The 18194-nt window shown below is 48.0% G+C and overlaps 1 protein-coding gene across 1 annotated transcript in view; it reads left to right on the plus strand.

Annotated features, from left to right (window-relative positions):
- The window catches only part of AIFM1 (apoptosis inducing factor, mitochondria associated 1), a 29936-nt gene that overhangs the window by 7905 nt on the left and 3837 nt on the right, over positions 1–18194 (plus strand). The window contains 12 exon segments of the mRNA XM_015406152.1: positions 2559–2652; positions 3290–3319; positions 4935–4993; positions 4996–5061; positions 5180–5310; positions 6645–6735; positions 10503–10587; positions 10719–10795; positions 11447–11555; positions 13973–14080; positions 17269–17357; positions 17478–17618. Coding sequence (XP_015261638.1) covers positions 2559–2652; positions 3290–3319; positions 4935–4993; positions 4996–5061; positions 5180–5310; positions 6645–6735; positions 10503–10587; positions 10719–10795; positions 11447–11555; positions 13973–14080; positions 17269–17357; positions 17478–17618 — 1080 coding nt within the window.

The following is an 18194-nucleotide window of genomic DNA, read 5'->3' on the forward strand; positions in this document are numbered from 1 at the left end:
CCGGGGGATTAGTTGTAAAATTGGGGGGGGGGTCTCCAGCGACCGCCTGGAGGTTGGCAACCCTATATATTATACACTTAATGTTGTGCTCGGTTGCATGGCTGGGGGGGGGTGTTATGAGCGTGGCATAACTGAAGCTTCCTTTTTGTGTGCCTGCCAAGGGGATTAAAATGAGAGGATCCAGTCCTGTGGCAAACTGCCCCTTAACTGATTTTGAAGGGGACACTATGTGAGAGTAAAGACAGTGTAAAACATTGCAGTATTCCCCTCATCCATCGATCAATTCACAGATGTCTTCTTGCTCTGAATTTGGGCTACTGTCACCACTGCCTCCAAAAAGCCCATGTAAATAGCAAATGGCATTTGTCTTCCCTTCTGCAATATCGTGGAATATATGAAGCTGCCTTATACTGACTCAGACTGTCGGTCCATCTTGTCCATGGCTGACCATCAGCAGCCTTCCAAGATCTCAGGGAGTTTGTTTTCTGTCCCTGCTACCTGATACCCCTTCTAACTGGAGGTGGAAGGGATTGAACCTGTGACTTGGTAAATGCAGAGTTCTCTCTCTTCCTCTCTTCCCTGGAATGTTTGCTTTCCATCCCCTTGTTCACATGGGTTTATTGGGACTTTGGAGCCCAGGACCTCTGCCCTAAAAGTGAAAACCATGACCTAGAACATGAAGCCTGCATTTCCCTTGCTAAGCAAATCTATGCCCTCGTTCCTCAAAGCAGTTGAGTAACCCAGGAGCAGGAATCCAGGCAGTATCCCTGTCATTCTAGCTGCCATAGATTTTGCAAGATCCCTGTAGACACTGTGATCTTTGCATGAGCCTTCAGCTTCCCCTTTCCTGAAGACCCAGGTTTTCATTTGTGCCTGCTTGGTGTTATCACGTCGTTTATCTCTTGTATTGCTTTGTGTCACTTTAAGGGTAAATTCTTTGCACACTTTCACTTCTAGCATTTGATACAAGTTGTTGTTCTACTTCCCTTTCTTCTACCTCTGTCTTCCTCCCCCCCGTCCCCCCCCCCCGCATCCTTGAGATTTTGCTTCTAGCGAAAAGATATGCTTTCATCCACCTGAAGCATAGAATTGGGGTTTTTTGTCCTACTGAGTTCCTTATTTCCCTTCTTCAGAGCTTCTCTGGATTTATTTAATTTCTGGGGTGGGGGGAGTCCAAAACCAGAAGTAGCCTATAGGCAATCTTGAGCTATCCATAGAGCTAGAGCTTGTGTAAAAAAAATTAAAAATCCCTGGCCAGCAGGTATGTTTATGTGAAGCCACTTTGAGGATGGTTGGCCAGAACCCTGTTGCTGTTCTCCAGAGTGCTGGCAAATCCCATCATGGCATCTCCCACATCATCTCTGGTTTGGAATTTATTTACAAATGGCTGCTTTCAAAGAATCACAGAGGAGGGGAATAACCAGAAAATCTCCACCCACAAAATCTCCCCTCTCCGAGATTCTTTAAGCTCTCAGGAGCTTGAGCAGGCTAGTTTTCCTTTCAGGGACACTCGGCTGCTCTCAACATTCCATCCTTTTTTGAGGCGTATTTAGTCCTCATCAGGCTGAGTTGTTTGATTCCCCCCCCCCTTTTGATTTAGAAAGCTCTGTTTCTTTCTTAGAAACATGGGAAGTCCCTTGAGTTTGATGTAGTGGTTAAGTGCGCGGACTCTAATCTGGGAGAACCGGGTTTGATTCCCCACTCCTCCACTTGCACCTGGCTGGATGACCTTGGGCAAGCCATAGCTCTGATAAGAGCTCTTCTTAAAAAAAAGAGCAGTTTGTGTCAGAGTTCTCTCAGCCCCACCTACCTCACAGGGTGTCTGTTGTGGAGAGGGGAAGGGAAAGGAGTTTGTAAGCCGCTCTGAGACACCTTTGGGTAGTGAAGGGCGGGGTATAAATCCAATCTCTTCTCTTCTTCGTCTTCTCTTGAGTATGTAGAGACCCCCTAGGTTGTCTATGGGTGGCCCTGCTTTTGCTGTTTGTATGATTGGCACAGAAGCCCGCCAGTTTGCTATTATAATTAACGATTTAAAATATCTGTGTGCTGCTTTCCCTGCACTCAAAACAGTTGGCGGCCTATGAAACAGTTCAATAAATCAGTCTAGAAACGAAAATTAATAACGTACTACTGAAATACAAAAATAAAACTAGTAACCTGTCGGGGGATTAGATCTGACCAATTTTCAGCAGTTGCTGAAGCCTACTTTAGAATAGTTAGTAGTTGCTATAAGCCTCGGTTTGTTGTCAGCAGCTGCGGGTTTTTTTTGGGGGGGGGCAGACGCTTCCTCCTTTGCCTGTCTGCCAAACAGGACCCTCATGCTCCTTCCTGGTCATGCCGAGGATTTTTGCTTAAGCACATGACCTCCCGTAGAGTCTTCCCTGCCAGGCCGGGCAACCTCTGCCTCATTCTGGCGAAAGGAAGCAGCTTTCCTTGAGTCTGCAAGGGAGACGAAAGCCTGTTGGCTCCCTGAATTAAGACCTAAAAGCACACTATAAATTTAGAAGCTGAGCATGCCCAGCAAGTGGATGACAGGCATCCCCTGTTTGACTCTCTAGGTTTACAGGATGCTTCAAGAAGACAAGGAGCGTTACAGGGACCGGATTGCATTAATAGAAATGAGGCGCCAGCAAGATGGGAAGCCTCCAGCAGGTAGGTTGTTCAGCTCATGCTGGGATCTTGCAAACTTCAGAATATCACAGTACAGCAAAAGGACCATGGCGTGTCAGTCAAGTTGTCAAAACTACAGCACCGTGTAAAAACGTATTCACAATGTGTATAAGTAAGTCAAAACTTACAGCTTTTATACTTGTGCCTGTACTTTTGCAACAAGGTATATATAATTCTACATAATTAGAAATAAATTTTTATAAAGACATATATATTTTGTTGCAAAAGTACAAATGCAAGTATACAAGTTATGTTTTGACTTATTATAAGCTTGTCTTTCTACATATATACATTGAGAATATGTTTTTGCACGGTTTTGTAGTTTTGATACTTCCAGGATATCGGTTGTCATGGGAGGGGGGAGCTTCAGGCTACCTGCTCAAAGGAGGATGTTGGTGGAATGCAAACTAACAAGGTGGGATCCATGATTACAAGATTTCCTGGCATGTAAGAACAGAAGTGGGGGCAGTTTTCCTGTAGCAGGAAACGCCCGCATCCCTGTTTGCTGTTTACAGCATCCCTGTGTTATTAGCACGTTGGTCTGACCCATGTTGTGTGAAATGCGTTCTGTTTACCTGGGCTTGGGCGTCTTGCCAAATCACATCTTCTCTCTTTTCAGAAGCCGATGCCGCCTCCCAGAGCACAGCAGGTGAGCGGGCGCTTAAGGCTGAGCAGAAGCCGGTCCCTGAAGTAGTTAAACGTTAGTATCCTTTCTGCAAGATGTGGTGGAAAGGAGCTTGCGCATCAGCCAGAAGCAAACACTCTGATGGAGGCCAATCAGTCGATCTCCATTTTGAGTAATAATAAAGCAAGAAGTGTGTTGGGGGGTGGGGGGGTGTCTCCCAGGAAAAGCCTGCATTTTTCGCCCCTTAGAATGGTTAGCTAGTTACTTAGGAATTGTTTTGATCCTGCTGTGAATGTCATTCTGGTTTTAAATTAGCTTTACATAAGCTGTGGAAAAATATTCTCCTGGCTCCTTTTTCTCTGCTTTATGTTAGGAAACAAACACTTGATGGGGGGGGGGAGAATCAGTAAAGCCCACTTAATGTGGTTAAAATGTCATGTGTGTGGCAGATTATGTATGACAGAATGAGACAGATATGCATGCTTCCTAGAGACAGTCCCCTTAAAAAAAAAAGGGGGGGTAGTCACGGTTTTCAGGCTGACTGATTTGACTGATATTATATCCATTTGTTACATTACAGTTTTGTTTTACGAGATTTTTCAGCAAAAAAAAAAAGTTTGAATATTGGAAACTTTCCTTTCTGGCACCAGTCTAAGCAACTGGGAGGCTGGAGTCGGAACCACGATTACCTTCCCTACGGTGCAATCCTATGTACAGTTACTGTTTCCTAAGTCCCTTGAAAACAACGGACTTAGTCTGGAGTAACTCCATTTGGGATTGCACTGTCTGCCTAGCATTTTTAGACTGTAATCCTACAAAAAGCCCCACTGAATAAAATGAAACTTAATTCCAGGTAGGCCTGTTTAGGATTCCTAGACCTCCTTTAAGATCGCTCCCACTGTCTGTCTTTTTGGACTGACTAATATTTTTATTTTTTTTATTTATTTAAAAAAGTAAATTTATTTATTTATTTAAAAAGTAAATAATTTTAAGTTTATTTATTCAAAAAAGTAAATAATATTCTTCTCTAAGGGTTTGCTGGGGGAGGAGTAACCTGCAAATGTGTGTGCATCTCAGACTTTCTTCATAGGGAATAATTATTCCTAGGTGTGGAGATGGTGCCCTTCCCATAGCGGCAAACTACTTCCTGGCAGTAACGGTTGTTCTTAAGGTGTGACATTGGCATGCGTTCTGTCCTCCTTTCCTCTGCCGCCACCACCCCCGCAGTGCTCCTTGAGCGTTCTTAGGTGGTGTGGTGAATGGTCCTTTCCCTTAGACACATTGCTGAGTCTTTGAAGCAGGCGTCCTGCTGATGGTTCTGCTCCGAATGTCGTCAGAAATGGGTGTGTGTGTGTACAGAAGAGTCTCTCTGCTGGGAAGTAGTGCTGCAAATCATGCTCCGTCTCAGGCTTCCATTGGCGGTATAACAACAGAGACCTTGCAAGGCTGTCGTAAGCAAGAAAATGTGCGTTAAGCACTTTGAAAACTGGGAAGCACTATATAAGTGCGTAGTGTTATTCTTTGTTTCCCACTGCAGAAAAATTAAAAACTGCATAGGGTCCCCCCCCCACTACATGTGTTTGGAGTGCCTTTCCAACAGGCAGACTCCCCTTTCTACCTGTTTATCTGTCTCTTGCAGCCCCCGAAACAGAGGTTAGCACTCGCCCGGAATGTCCATCCCATGCTCCTTTCCTGCTGAGATTGGCGGAGGCACCGCTGCTTTTGCAGCTGCCAGGTCCATCCGGGCTCGGGACCCCGGTGCCAGGGTGAGCGAAAGCATTCCCGAAATTTTGCTTTGGACTGGTGCCGGTGTTAAGACCTAGCCGACACCTGAGTGTTTATCGAGGTGCTGAACTGGCCCTTTCCTCTACCCTCTTTTAAAAGGTGCTGATTGTGTCTGAAGATCCCGAGCTCCCTTACATGCGGCCCCCGCTTTCCAAAGAGCTGTGGTTTTCTGAAGACCCCGATGTCACAGAGACGCTGCGGTTCAAACAGTGGAACGGCAAAGAGCGGAGGTGGGTTCCCCGTTTCCTCCTTCCTGTCAAAGAGGGAACCGATGGGAGTACGTTGGGGGTTTTCTGTCCAGGTTATGTGTCAGCCAGGAGTCACTGCCATCTCTGCCTTTCGTTGGGGGAGGCTGTGCCATCTAGGCCGCGCTTTTCCACCTGCTCTGCCCCACCCCTTGATTGCTGATGCCTTGAAAAGGAGGGGCACCCTGGAGACGCTGCCTTTTGCCCGGGGGAGAGCTTGTTAGTTAATATTTGCTATTCTAGGTGTGATAATAGGATTTCGTATTTTGTTAGCCGCTTTGGGTGTTCTCTCGAACAGAAAGGCAACATATGAATAAATAAAATACATCATCTTTTTTTTTTTTTAATGCTGTCAAGTCGCAGCAGACTTATGGTGGCCCTGTAGGGCTTTCAGGGCAAGAGAGGTTCAGAGGTGGTTTGCCACGGCCTGCCTCTGCATAGCGACCCTGGACTTCCTCGGTGGTCTCCCATCCAAATACTAACCAGGGCCAACCCTGCTTAGCTTCCAAGATCTGATGAGATCGGGCTAGCCTGGGCTATCCAGGTCAGGGCGAATAAATCTGAGCAGGTATTACAGTGTTTGACAGGGAATGGAGCAGAACAGGAAGCCTGATCAAAGGATGGTAGGGGGCCAGGGTTGCCAACCTCCAGGTGGTGGCTGGAGATCTCCCGCTATTACAACTGACCTCTAGGCGACAGAGATCCATTCACCTGGAGGAAATGGCCGCTTTGGGAGGTGGGCTCGGTGGCATTGTGCCCCACGGAAGTCCTTCCCCTACCCCACCCTCCTCAGGCTCCACCCCCCCAAATCTCCAGGAATTTCCCAACCTGGACCTGGCAACCCTACAGGGCACAGGATCCACAAGCCCCTTTGGACTTTCTGCTGGATCTCTCTCTCGGTGAGAGTGTGTGGGTTTTGGTGTTTAGGTTAATTTTAAAATTCCCATCCCACTTTGTGGATCGAAAGGGATCTGAAGGCAGCTTTACAAATCAGCAGTGAGGTCAGCGTGAGCGAGCGCACCAGGAAGGTGCCGCCAGGAAGAAAGGCCGTGTCCCTGGCAGTCCCCTGCAGAAGGGCGGGGCACTCGGAACACAGCAAGCCTACAATGGTATTGAAAGCAGGTGGGAATTCCTACCTTACTGGATTGTTGTGAAGATAAAATAGAGGAGAGGGGAACAATGTAAACAGCACCGGGTTGCCGTTGGGAAGAAAGGCAGGGTATAAATGATGCGAATAAATAAATAAATACGGGAAGAGGCAATCCTGAAGGTAAAAGGTTCTGACGCTGGTGTCTTTTCATTTTCTACCCCTCCCCCAGTATATACTTCCAGCCACCTTCTTTCTACGTACCTGCTCGTGATCTGCCTTACATAGAGAATGGTGGAGTGGCCGTCCTCTCTGGAAGGAAGGTAGGCATAACTGTGGCCATAACTGTTGAGATATTACTGGGGGTCCCTCTCTAGTTCCCCTTCATTTCCTTGCCCATCCCCTGGGCTTAAGCCAGGTGAGTGGTCAAGGAAATGGAGAGGGGCTAGAGAGGGAGGGTTTCAGGGAGAGATTCATGATCGTCAGATAAGCGGTGGCGAGAATTTCCCTGACCTGGATAGCCCAGGCAAGCCCGATCTCATCAGATCTCAGAAGCTAAGCAGGGCCGACCCTGGTGAGTACTAGGATGGGAGACCTCCATGGAATACCAGGGCTCAGGACGCAGAGGCAGGCCATAGCAAGCCACCTCTCTGAAATGTCCAAGCCCCACTAGAGGTTGCCAGATGTCAGGGACACACATACACACAAAAAATAAAAACCCCCCCCAAAAAAGAGAGAAATGGCAAAGATAGCAGGGGAGCAGGAAATAGTGGAATTAGCACAGTGCCAGTGTGATGACTTTTAAAAATTAGCCAAGAGGTTTCCTGCCTCATGTATTTAACAAGCAGGAATATTTATAGGCACATATGGGCCAGTGTGGTATAGTGATACGAGCGTGGCACTATGATCTGAGAGACCCAGGTCTGAATCCCCACTCTGCCATGGAAGTAGGGTTGCCAAGTCGAAAATCGTCGGGAGCGGGGGACTCCCGTCTGGCGTCCTATGCACGCGTGCGCAAAGCGCACGTCACCAGGAAGTGACGTTATGACGCCGGGCACGCTGGGGGCGGGGCCACGACTTTCCAAGGGGGGAACATAGAGTTTCCCCCTCGGATGGTCGTGGCCCCGCCCGCAGCATGCCGACGTCATAACGTCACTTCCTGGTGACGCGCACACTGGGGTGGGGTTCCCCCCGGGGCCTGATCTGCCGGCGGTGGGGAACGGGCCTCTGGGGCGGGGGTTTCCCCGCCCCCGGGGGGGGAATTGGCAGCCCTACATGGAAGCTTGCAAGGTTACCCTTGGCTCTAGCAACATGTTCTCAGCCCAGTCTACCTCAGAGGGATGTTGTGAGGATAAAACGGAGGAGGTGAACTATGTAAGCCACTTTGGGTCCCCATTGGAGATACAGGTTGCGGTATAGATGAAGTAAATAAATATGTTTTCTAGGCACCAGCTCCCAAGAAACGTCTATAAAATATATTGTAGTTTTGCCCTCCGGCATGATGACAGAAAATATAAAGAAATCTTATTGGTGTTTTGATGAGAGAAGCAAGTGTTGCTTTTTCATTTCTTTTGGGCCTGCGTGTGCTGGCTCCATTCAGAAAATGGATATCCCACTTTTCTGTTCATGACTTTAAAATGGCGAAGGCAGCCAAAAGTGGTATAAAAATGATTAAAACAGTAACAACATCTCTTAAATCGAAATAAAAAATTGAAATAGTAAAATCACTCAGATCAAATTTAATCCCAATAGGTAACAGCTGAAAATACCATAGGATTAATCCTAAAATAGCAGTATAAAATACTAAGCCATGGACCCATCATAATATATAAAATTGCGGAAAGCCAAACTGCAATAAAATGTCAAGACAGTAAACCATCAGAGCATAAAAGATACACAACGATATCAGCAGGGCTTAAAAACCAAAAGGTTGCCTAAACCTCGGCTGATTCTAAGCCAGTATTTAGTTGTATTTGAAAAATATGTTAACAGCTGCTCAAAATAATGGTATGTTATGACATTGTAGTTCTGTTAGGCCATCTTTAAAAAGCAGTATAAAAATACAGCAGAGCTGCTACATTGCTTTTCTTAGTAAAGTTTTAGGAACTGAAACAGGTAACAACGCTGGAATGCATGAACCATGCAGTATTATTGTTTACAATGTGGGGGAGAGGGAGAAAACTGATGGGAAACTATCCTTCTTCTTCCAGGATTTTTCCCTTCAGGAAACTGCAAGGGGCTTATGCAGGCAGCCAGTTTCCTAATACCTTCCCCCCTCTCCTTTAATTGATACTGAATGACCATTAGCACTCTCTGCTTCCTCACGGAGCAAGCATAATCCTCATTCAAATGTTTATTTTTCTGGGGGGTAGGTCTTCTTTTTAAATTAGAAGTATTTATTCACATACTTATTTGATTTTGGATAGTCCCAAAAGGTCCTGCCCTTGTATCCGAGTGGACCTGTTTCACTGCCGTACATTTTCTGAGCATTCTGTTAGCTATTTAGCTGTTAGCTAAACAGGGTTTAAATGGAAATTTGTTTTATTTTGAACAGGGCTGTGCCGAAATGAAATGCTGAGGAGATTTGGGCCGTGATTTCATTTAGTATGATAGTGAAGATGGTTCTTTTGATCAGATTCCTTGTCATTTAGATGCTTAAAATATTTCTGTCCCACTTTTTGGTTGAGGGGAGAAAAATCCACCCAGTGGTTAGCAAAAGTTTAGATTTTTTAGAGTTCTTTTTTTTTAAAGGATAAAGTAGGAAATAAAGTGACAGGACCGCCCCGCCCCCCCCAAAAAGAAACACACAAACAAAGGAGGCATCAAAATTCAGCTACAGAACTAGCAGTAGCGAATAGATACCACCAGAGTACCTCAACAGAAGAAGAAGAGTTGGTTTTATACTCCGCCCTTCACTACCCGAAGGAGTCTCAGAGCGGCTTACAATCACCTTCCCTTCCTCTCCCCATGGCAGACGCTCTGTGAGGGAGGTGGGGCTGAGAGAGCTCCGAGAGAACTGTGACTGGCCCAACATCACCCAGCAGGCTTCCTGTGGAGGAGTGGGGAATCAAATCCGGTTCTCCAGATTAGAGTCTGCTGCTCTTAACCACTACACCAAGCTGGTTGGAACGTGGAACAAATAACACCAGGAGGCAAAGAATCCCACACACAGTGCATGTGGTGTGCTAATCCGTTAGGCCCTATCCTATGCAAATTCAGAGGGGTAGCTGTGTTAGTCGTATTGTAGCATAAGAAACCCAAAGTCCAGTGACCTCTTAAAGAACTAACAACATTGATTTCAGTGGGAACTCGCGTGAGCCAGAGTTCTCTTCATCAGATGCACATTAGAGGGAAATAACATTCCTTAGAAATGTGTGCAAAATGACACACGAAAGCTCCTGCTGGAATAAACGTTGGGTAGTCTTGAAGGTGCCACTGGACTCCTGGTTTATGTCCCTGTCCTGTGTAGTCCCTGATAGTACTTCAGAGGTTTGAGGGCATGGCAAAGTAAAAGAAATGCAGCAGTCAGAGGTGAAGGATTAGGGGTGGAATAGGCCTCTTGTGGCCATCATGGCAGCTGCAAGCGGTAGATTTTGTTTAGGGAACAGCAGGAAAGAAGGCGGCTGTTAAATACTGGGTTCTAGACGCATTGCAGCGATCAGCTCTGGTTTATTCAGTGATTTCATCAAAACTACAAGACAAGACTCTGTTAAATAGCATGCAATTGCCACACCCAAGCACACCCCACTCCCAGTGATAGGCTATTTACATAACATTATGACTTGATTGGTTTATTCCAGGGTCCTGGTCGGCTATTGTTCTTGTGCTCCAAGCTCAGCCAGTCTCTGGGTTGATTCAGTCAGGGATGATTCAATCCCAATACATAACAGCAGCACATTGCCTAAGCCTTGAAGGCTGTCTTAAAAATTGTTGCCACTTCAGAGGGTGCATGCTGACAGCCCTTGGATGCTACTCCCTCCTGAACTGGAAACAATAATCGGGAGTAAGAGTGCCTTCACGCCAAGGTTGCAGAGAATGTCTCTGAACAAAACCCTCCCCGGGAGATGCAAACTTGTGGTTTGCCTTGCAGGTGGTCCACATGGATGTCCGAGGCAACGTAGTTAAACTTGATGACGGCAACCAGATCTCCTATGACAAGTGCCTAATCGCCGCAGGTGAGAGTGTGAGAGACGTCCTCTTCCCCCAGTGGATTGGAGAGGAGGCCGGAGTTGTTCTCCAGCAGGCCTGGATGTCCAGGAACCTGGGTCTTCTGAATGTGATCTTGGAATCTAAATTCTGTCTTCAGGCGGTTCCCCGAGGAATCTTCCTGTGATCGAAAGGGCGGGCAAAGAGGTGCTGCAGAGGCTTACGCTGTTCCGAAAGGTAATCCTGACCAGGGTGGGTTCTCCCAGCAGTGGTTCACCCATCAGACAAGGGAGTCCATTGCTCCAGTTAGCTGCACCGTCACCAGTTGAGAGGGGTAGCCGTGTTAGTCGTATTGGCTGATGAAGGCCTTTTGCAAACATTGTATTGCAACCAGAACAAAAGGAGACATGGCCCCTGGTTCCCTTTCCTACTCCCTGGCAGCTTTCTTTTACTATTCTCTTGCATGAAGCACAGTCAGTGTACAGGATGCTTTAGAGCAGGGGTGTCAAACGTGGCCCGGGGGCCAGATCAGGCCCCTGGAAGGCTTCTATCCGGCCCACAGTGGAACTAGCTGTGTTCTGCTTCTTCTTCCAGTTCCGCTGGCTGTGTCATCGTAGGTTTGCAGCTTACAGGTGCACACCTGAAGAGCATACTCAAGATTGCAACAGCACAGACATTTTGATGCAATAATTCAGAGCAAGAGGTGTCAGTTATCAGACACTGTTAAATAAACAAAATATTGAGGCTCTGATCCTGAAGCACTTGCAGGCTAAAACCAGTCGGAGGTTTTAGCCTGCAAGTGCTAATAAATGTCTTGAGACAGGTCGTAGCTCCTGCTACTGGCAAGAAGACAGAGAAAACCGGACTTTTCCCCGCTTCTCCTTGCAGATCGATGACTTCCGCTCGCTGGAGAAAATTTCCAGAGAAGTCAAGTCGATCACCATTATCGGTGGCGGCTTCCTGGGGAGCGAGCTGGCTTGCGCTTTGGGCCGGAAGGGTGAGTGTGACTGGTGGGCGGTTGAGGGGTGGAGGCCTGGGTTCAGACAGATGTTCAGACGTAAAATGTAATCGGTGAGTCAGTTCTGCTGTTTGCCTAGCCCGCGGGATAGGTAGCTGTGACTGCAAAGCCAGAATCGTAAAATGTTCTGAATACAGAACAAGAAATCTCGAGTCGCCTTGTACCTACAGAGACCCATCGTCACAGCGGTGTGTTTCTCTGTGCTTAAAAAAAATCTACGACGAGGTGGGATTTTTGTCACCTGTAAGTCATGCATATTAAAGTTGGATTTTCTGCTCCTTATAGTTGTGGCAAGGGTGGGTGCTGCAGGCCATTGAGAATCCTGACCCCTTTAACGCTTGTTCTGCCTCTTGCTTTGGGATTTCAGCAGTCCTCATGCTATCCAGCCTGTCTCTGCAGAAACATGCTTTTGCAGCGAGCCACAGCTCTGGTGGTCAGCATTTGCAGTTCTGAGCCTCGTACGACATTCCACACTTGTGTGGCATCGTCCTAGAATGCCCAGATCTCTGTCAACAGTCCTGTTTTGTCAGTCCTGTCTAGCAGCAGATCTGGGCCAATACTCTCTTCCAGCACTCTGTTAATATCTTTAGGCATGTAGAAAATGTGCTCGGTCTCTGAACTGAAGCCTGCCTTCTACAGAGGATGCCTCAGTGGGAAATGCTTTCTCGCTTTAACCGCCGTGCCTAGAGGGAGAAGACATGTAACGCCCCCACCCCAACATCTCTTTAGCCCTTTCTATCCCAACTCGGAGCGTGGGCTTTTGCCATCTGGAAAGGTCACTGGCAGCAAGCGATAGGTTTTGTCGTGCAGCTAGGCTGATCTTAACGGGGACCTGCCAGACTGGTAATTTGCTGGTATCAGAAGACCTTCCCTGGCTTCCACTTTGTTTCTGGCCATAGCTGAAAATGTGTGTTTTTGGCTCACGTAGCTCCTAAGTGGCCTCGGGCCCAGAGCATCTGAAGGATCAGCAACTCTCGATGAACCTGCTCATCCACCAAGACCCAGCTAAGGGCCCTGCTCTGGGTGCACCAGGGGTGGCCGTCGGGGACAGGACCTTCTCTGTCGTGGCACCCCAGTGACAGAACAGCCTCCAGAGAGACATTCCCATGACACCGGCCCTGCTGTCCTTTAGTCCTGGATGGAAGCTGTTCTAAGCTTTGACAGGATATAATTAAAGGTAAAGGTTCCCTTGCTCGAAAGCCAGTCGAATCCGACTCTAGGGTTGCGGTGCTCAGCTCCGTTTCCAAGCCAAAGAGCCAGCGCTGTCTGAAGACGTTTCTGTGGTCATGTGGCCGGCATGACTAAACACCAAGGCGCACGGAACGCTGTTCCCTTCCCACCGAAGTGGTACCTATTTATCTCCTTGCAGTTTCTTGCTTTCGAACTGCTAGGTTGGCAGGAGCTGGAACTAGAGACGGGAGCTCACTCCGTCATGCGGCACACCCGGGTCTCGAACTGCTGAACTACCGACCTTCCACAGCCTGCAGTTCAGCATCTTAACCACTTGAGCCACCGCATTACGGAGCTATAAATGGTTTTGAATGTGGATAGAGCCGGGAATAAGGAGCTCCATGGAGCAGGCCTCTAGCCAGGATTTTTTATTTCATGGGGCCCTTAAATAAGTCTGAGAGCAGCGAGGGCAGCTAAACCGAGAGGCAGCCCCCGCAGCAGCGTAACCCCTTCGGAGCTGGCCCGCCGCAGCTCAGCCTCTCACTCCTGCCGCCTTCTCTCCTCGAGTGGGGTGCTGCTGCTGAGCCACAGTGACGCAGGCTGGGAGGTGGAGCCATGGGACCAAAAAGCCACGCGGCTTGGCTGCTTGAACAGGAGAGGGGCTGCCGGCCGGGGACCTGGGCAAGCAAGTGGGTCTGTGTCGGGGAGCCTGGGGGCTGGATGGGAAGTCGTGGGGCCTTGGCAGTAAGTTGGGGGGGGTGAGGCCCCACTGTAGCCACGGGCCTGCCACGGAAACATTTCACCTCCACTCATTCCTCCCCACATTACGGAGAAACCTGCTCACCCCCCCTCCCGCTGCTGAAATTGTATCAGGTTCTGCTCACCCTATTTTGCCTGCTTCACTTTGCAGTCATGAGGGTTAGGACTGTCGGTCAAGATCTCGGGCAAATGAACTCTGTGTCTGAAAAAGCGTTTTGGGAAGCTTGGACTGCCCTGCCGTGGCTAAGTTGGTTTTCTTGGATGCCGTTGTATACCAGTATGCTGAGGAACTTAAGCAGAAAATGGTATTGTCAGTGGGGAATTTGTTGAGCACAGGTGAAAACCATCGAGAGGGCCTTGCTTAATGTACCGCAGTGCACGCATCCGTTTCTTCAGCTGGGCTGTGGCTGGCCTCGTCCCTTGCCTCGGCCTGGCCAGCAGCACAAGCTCTCTGGTTTCCTCTACAGCACAGTCCAAGGGCCTGGAGGTGATCCAGATGTTCCCGGAGAACGGCAACATGGGCAAAGTCCTTCCCGAGTACCTGAGCAACTGGACCACAGATAAAGTTAGGCGAGGTAAGGTCCCTTCCTGCCCTCTGTGGCTCAGACTCTCGGCTTTGGGCATCTCTGTGCTCATCAGCCTGAGGTCCTGGTAGTAGGCATAGCTGAGGCTGCCTCATCTTCTCAAGCATCTGAAGGGCACCTCTCTGTTTTGTGGTCATGGTGCGATGGGGAGCAAGTCTGTGCTTCGGTGCCTGAGTTGTGCCCTGGGAGGATGCTGCTGATCCCTGGGATTCCAGCGTGGACGTTTCTTATTTGAGATTGAACTGCATCGTTTAATCAGATAGTTTGCTAAACCCACTGACTGATATTAAATGCTGCTCCTGAAAAGCTGGGGAGCAGACTTTTTTTAAAAAAGGAACTTTTAAAAATTCCGAGTACTTACAAACCAGCAAGCACCATCTTAGAGGAGGCTTTTTCTCCTTTGGTCACACGGAAGGGACTGCCTCTCCTAAGAAGGTGCCTGCTGGAACTTGTGCGCGCATCTTCTAAAAACTCCTGTCCCTTTTTTCTTCAGGAGTCCTTCAAATTGAAACAGGTTTAGCAGACTAAAAAACATCCTCTCTAACTGGGTAGCGGCCTCTGTGGCTCCTTATGGCAACCTCTTGCCTACCTGGCTGATGAGTGCAGACACAGCTAATACGCCAGTTGTTTTTTTTCTACAGTCCTCTCTGACTGGCCTCTCCTCTTCTGTTAACATTCCCGCCAACTCTCCCGTCTCTCCCACTGGTCATAACCGCCATGTTTTCTTGTAATCGAAATCCATATGCTCTTATATAGGCACATTCAGGCTGCGGTCACACACGCTAAACAATCCATTTTCAATCCACTTTCAGTGCACTTTCCAACTGGATTTTTACTGTGTGAACTGGCAGAATCCAGTTGGAAAGTGCATTGAAAGTGGATTATGTAGTTGTGTGTGACCGCAGCCTCAGTGTTGTTAGGAGGCATAGTGGGCAGTTTGGGGTCCCAGCAAACCCAGTAGGTGTGTGTGTGTGTGTGTGTGTGTGTGTGAGAGAGAGAGAGAGAGGACTGATCTGCAGTATAATTCAACAAATCAGGGCTGAAAGTTAGCGTGTCGCTGTGACAGACAGCCTTTAAAACAGGCTTCAAAATGCTGCATTATCAGAGTGCTGGGAGTTGAAGAGTTAAATCTCCTCAAAAATGGAGAGATTTGAGTGACAGGCTACTCCAGGCACTCTGATTAGCCAGCTCTAAGTAAGGGCAGAAATTTTTATTAGCTGGGTGCTGAGCAATGTTCCCTCTAAGCTGTGGAGTCTTGTAAGCAAAAATTCTACTTTGTGAGCTACTAGCATTAAAGTTGTGAGCGAGCCATTTGGCTACTGCATAACCTAGTTTGCTCTGGAGCCCCATCCTTCGTGAGCTGAGACAAAAATGTGTGAGCTGGAGGCTAAAAAAATGTGAGCTAGCTCACACTAACTCAGCTTAGGGGGAACACTGGTGCTGAGGGGGAATGGGCATTACTCTGACAGATTCTGGATTTGAGAGAAGAGAGACAATTCTGTGCCTTAACCGTTGAAAATCTGCTCTGAGGAAGAATTCAGTTGAAGAACTGAACGAGTCTCAGCCTATGCAGAAAGCAGTTTTACACAGACACAAGAACTGGAAATGAGATTTGGTAAGGTGGTTGGGCAATGAGATGAGACTCCCATTCAGGCCAGAGGAAAGGGGATATATCTTCTAGGGAAATCCAAAGAATCCCTGCCCAGTTAAACAGGGAGAGTGATCTCTGGGAGGAGGAGATCCCTGGTCTGTTGTGGAAGGAAACTGCTTTAGACACCTCAAGAGCTAGATAGCAATAAGGGGGTTAGGTACTGAAAGGAGGTAGCAGCCTCAAGGAAATAAGAGGAGAAATAGGAAACTCTATTAAGAAGCATTGTAGCGTTTGGAAGACACAGGGGGAAAGCCTCTCGATAGTAAGATCTCAATAACTAAGAAAATAATCTTCAGTAACCCTCAATTTCCTGGATAAAGAATTACAATCTGTACAACCACTGATTTTTGCCTTGAAGTTAGCCACTCCGGATTACACCTGACCTTCCCCGTCCTCTAAATAAAACCTTTTGTTCTGTTTGACTTTTACATCACCTCAAGTGCCATTTAAAGGGGTTCATGTCAGCTATGCTGCCATTGCAGGTGGTGGGGGGAGAGGCGACTGATGTGGTGTTTCTTGTTATGCTGGAATGTTAACTTTCACTTCTCCGGTCTTATCTCATAGCCTGAGTGTCTGACCTTGGTATCTTTCTCCTGATGCTTCGCTGGGAATATGAACCCGTTAGTTTAGGGCAGTTGCTTCTCTGATTGGCTCGACTTCGTCAGGGGGCCTCACTTTGAATCCTGTATATCTATTCTCCTCCCGCTTTTAGAGTTAGTTCTGACATAGAATGTATGCACAGATTACTTGCCTTTACGGTACTCAATAAACTTAAACCTTTTTGAAGGAGCGTTGTTGAGCGTTGTTGAGGGCTCCTTATTCTTCCCTCAGGTCCTAGGGCTGGGCTAAAAGCCAAATTCTGTCTCTGTGACAGGGTGGAACAGGCAGTCTTTTAAAGACAAAGAAGAAAACCATGTTGCTGTGGCTCAGTCACAGAAGGGAACAAAATTTTGGAGGGAAAATCTATCTCTGAGCAAGGGAAGTGTGAGGGGCCTTTATGTGAGGGGCCTTGTGGCTTTGCTGACCTGTGGGGAAGTTGGATTGTGGGCAGTGTTCCCTCTAAGGTGAGTTAGTGTGAGCTAGCTCACAGTTTTTTAGCCTCCGGCTCACACATTTTTGTCTTAGCGCAGGAAGGATGGCTCCAGAGCAAATTAATTTATTCAGTAGCCAAATCCCTTGCTCACAACTTTAATGCCAGTAGCTCAGAAAGTAGAATTTTTGCTCACAGGACCGCACAACTTAGACGGAGCATTGATTGCGTGTCGTCTCTCCTACATCCGTTTCACAGATGGTGGTGCTTTTCTCCTATGCGAGAGGCTTTTAAAATATTGACAGCAAAATGGATCTGCAGGAATGACTGTGATGCCCACTCCCACTTGGCATGCAATCTTTGTTTCCGCCTGGCTCTACCATTTGCAAGCAAGACAATTTGTGACCTGTTGGCCCAATCTTTGAGGAAACTGTGCTTGCCAACCGTTTTTTAATGCCTTTCTCTGGGCTACAAATTCCTCCTGTGTTTTCCTTTCAGAGGGGGTGAACGTGATGCCCAATGCAGTTGTGAAGTCAGTGTCTGTCTCTGGGAACCGGCTGCTAATAAAACTGAAGGATGGAAGGAATGTGAGTATCGGGCAGTGATAAAGGATTTGGGGGCCTTGCCTCTTGCTGTGTGTGAGCAGGGGGAGGCAAGGAAGAAATCCATCTGTGTGTGCGTGTGTGTGTGTTGTATCTCCTGCTCAGGTGGAGACAGATCACCTTGTGGCTGCTGTGGGTCTGGAGCCCAACGTAGAGTTGGCAAAGTCAGCTGGCTTGGAGGTAGACTCGGACTTTGGGGGCTTCAGGGTCAACGCGGAGCTGCAGGCCCGCTCCAATATCTGGGTGGTAAGTAGCGATGGAGGAAGGGCGGGACAGACAGACAGGGATGGCGTTCTTCTCACTTTGCCCGAACGGCTGAAAATGGTATAGGTGGGTGGTGAAGAAAGCAACAGTGGCAATGTTCAGATTAGGAGCTTTGGTTGTGGGGTTGGGGGTTGCCCTCTCACACTTGGGCTCCAGTCGCGCTTGAAAGAATCTGGGGTCCTTCCCATTTGTCAGTAGGTTTCTAGTCCTCATGGGAAACTCGCAGGTGCCTACTGCTGACAAAATTAGAACCAAAGAGGGTGAGACTGGATTTCGAGTAGACATGGATAGGTGGGGCGGCATCGTCCCAGCCTGATTTTAGTCCCTCTTGAGGGCCTGTTCCACCTCTTTGCTTCTCTGCCCCTATTATGTGTTGCTGCTCAAACACTACAAGGGTCCTGCCTTGCTTCCGTCGGCTGGGGATCAAAAGGGCCAAGACTGGAAGCTGCAGGAGCTTCCCAGGGAGCTGAGAGACCTCTCACCAGTGGCCTTTTGATCACTCATTTGCCTTTCTGCCTGTGGTTCTTTTTAACAATGATTTAAGGAAATAGATGAGTA

Source organism: Gekko japonicus, unplaced genomic scaffold (genome assembly GCF_001447785.1).
Source record: "Gekko japonicus isolate JY-2015 unplaced genomic scaffold, Gekko_japonicus_V1.1 scaffold1040, whole genome shotgun sequence".
NCBI classification, from domain to species: domain Eukaryota; kingdom Metazoa; phylum Chordata; class Lepidosauria; order Squamata; family Gekkonidae; genus Gekko; species Gekko japonicus.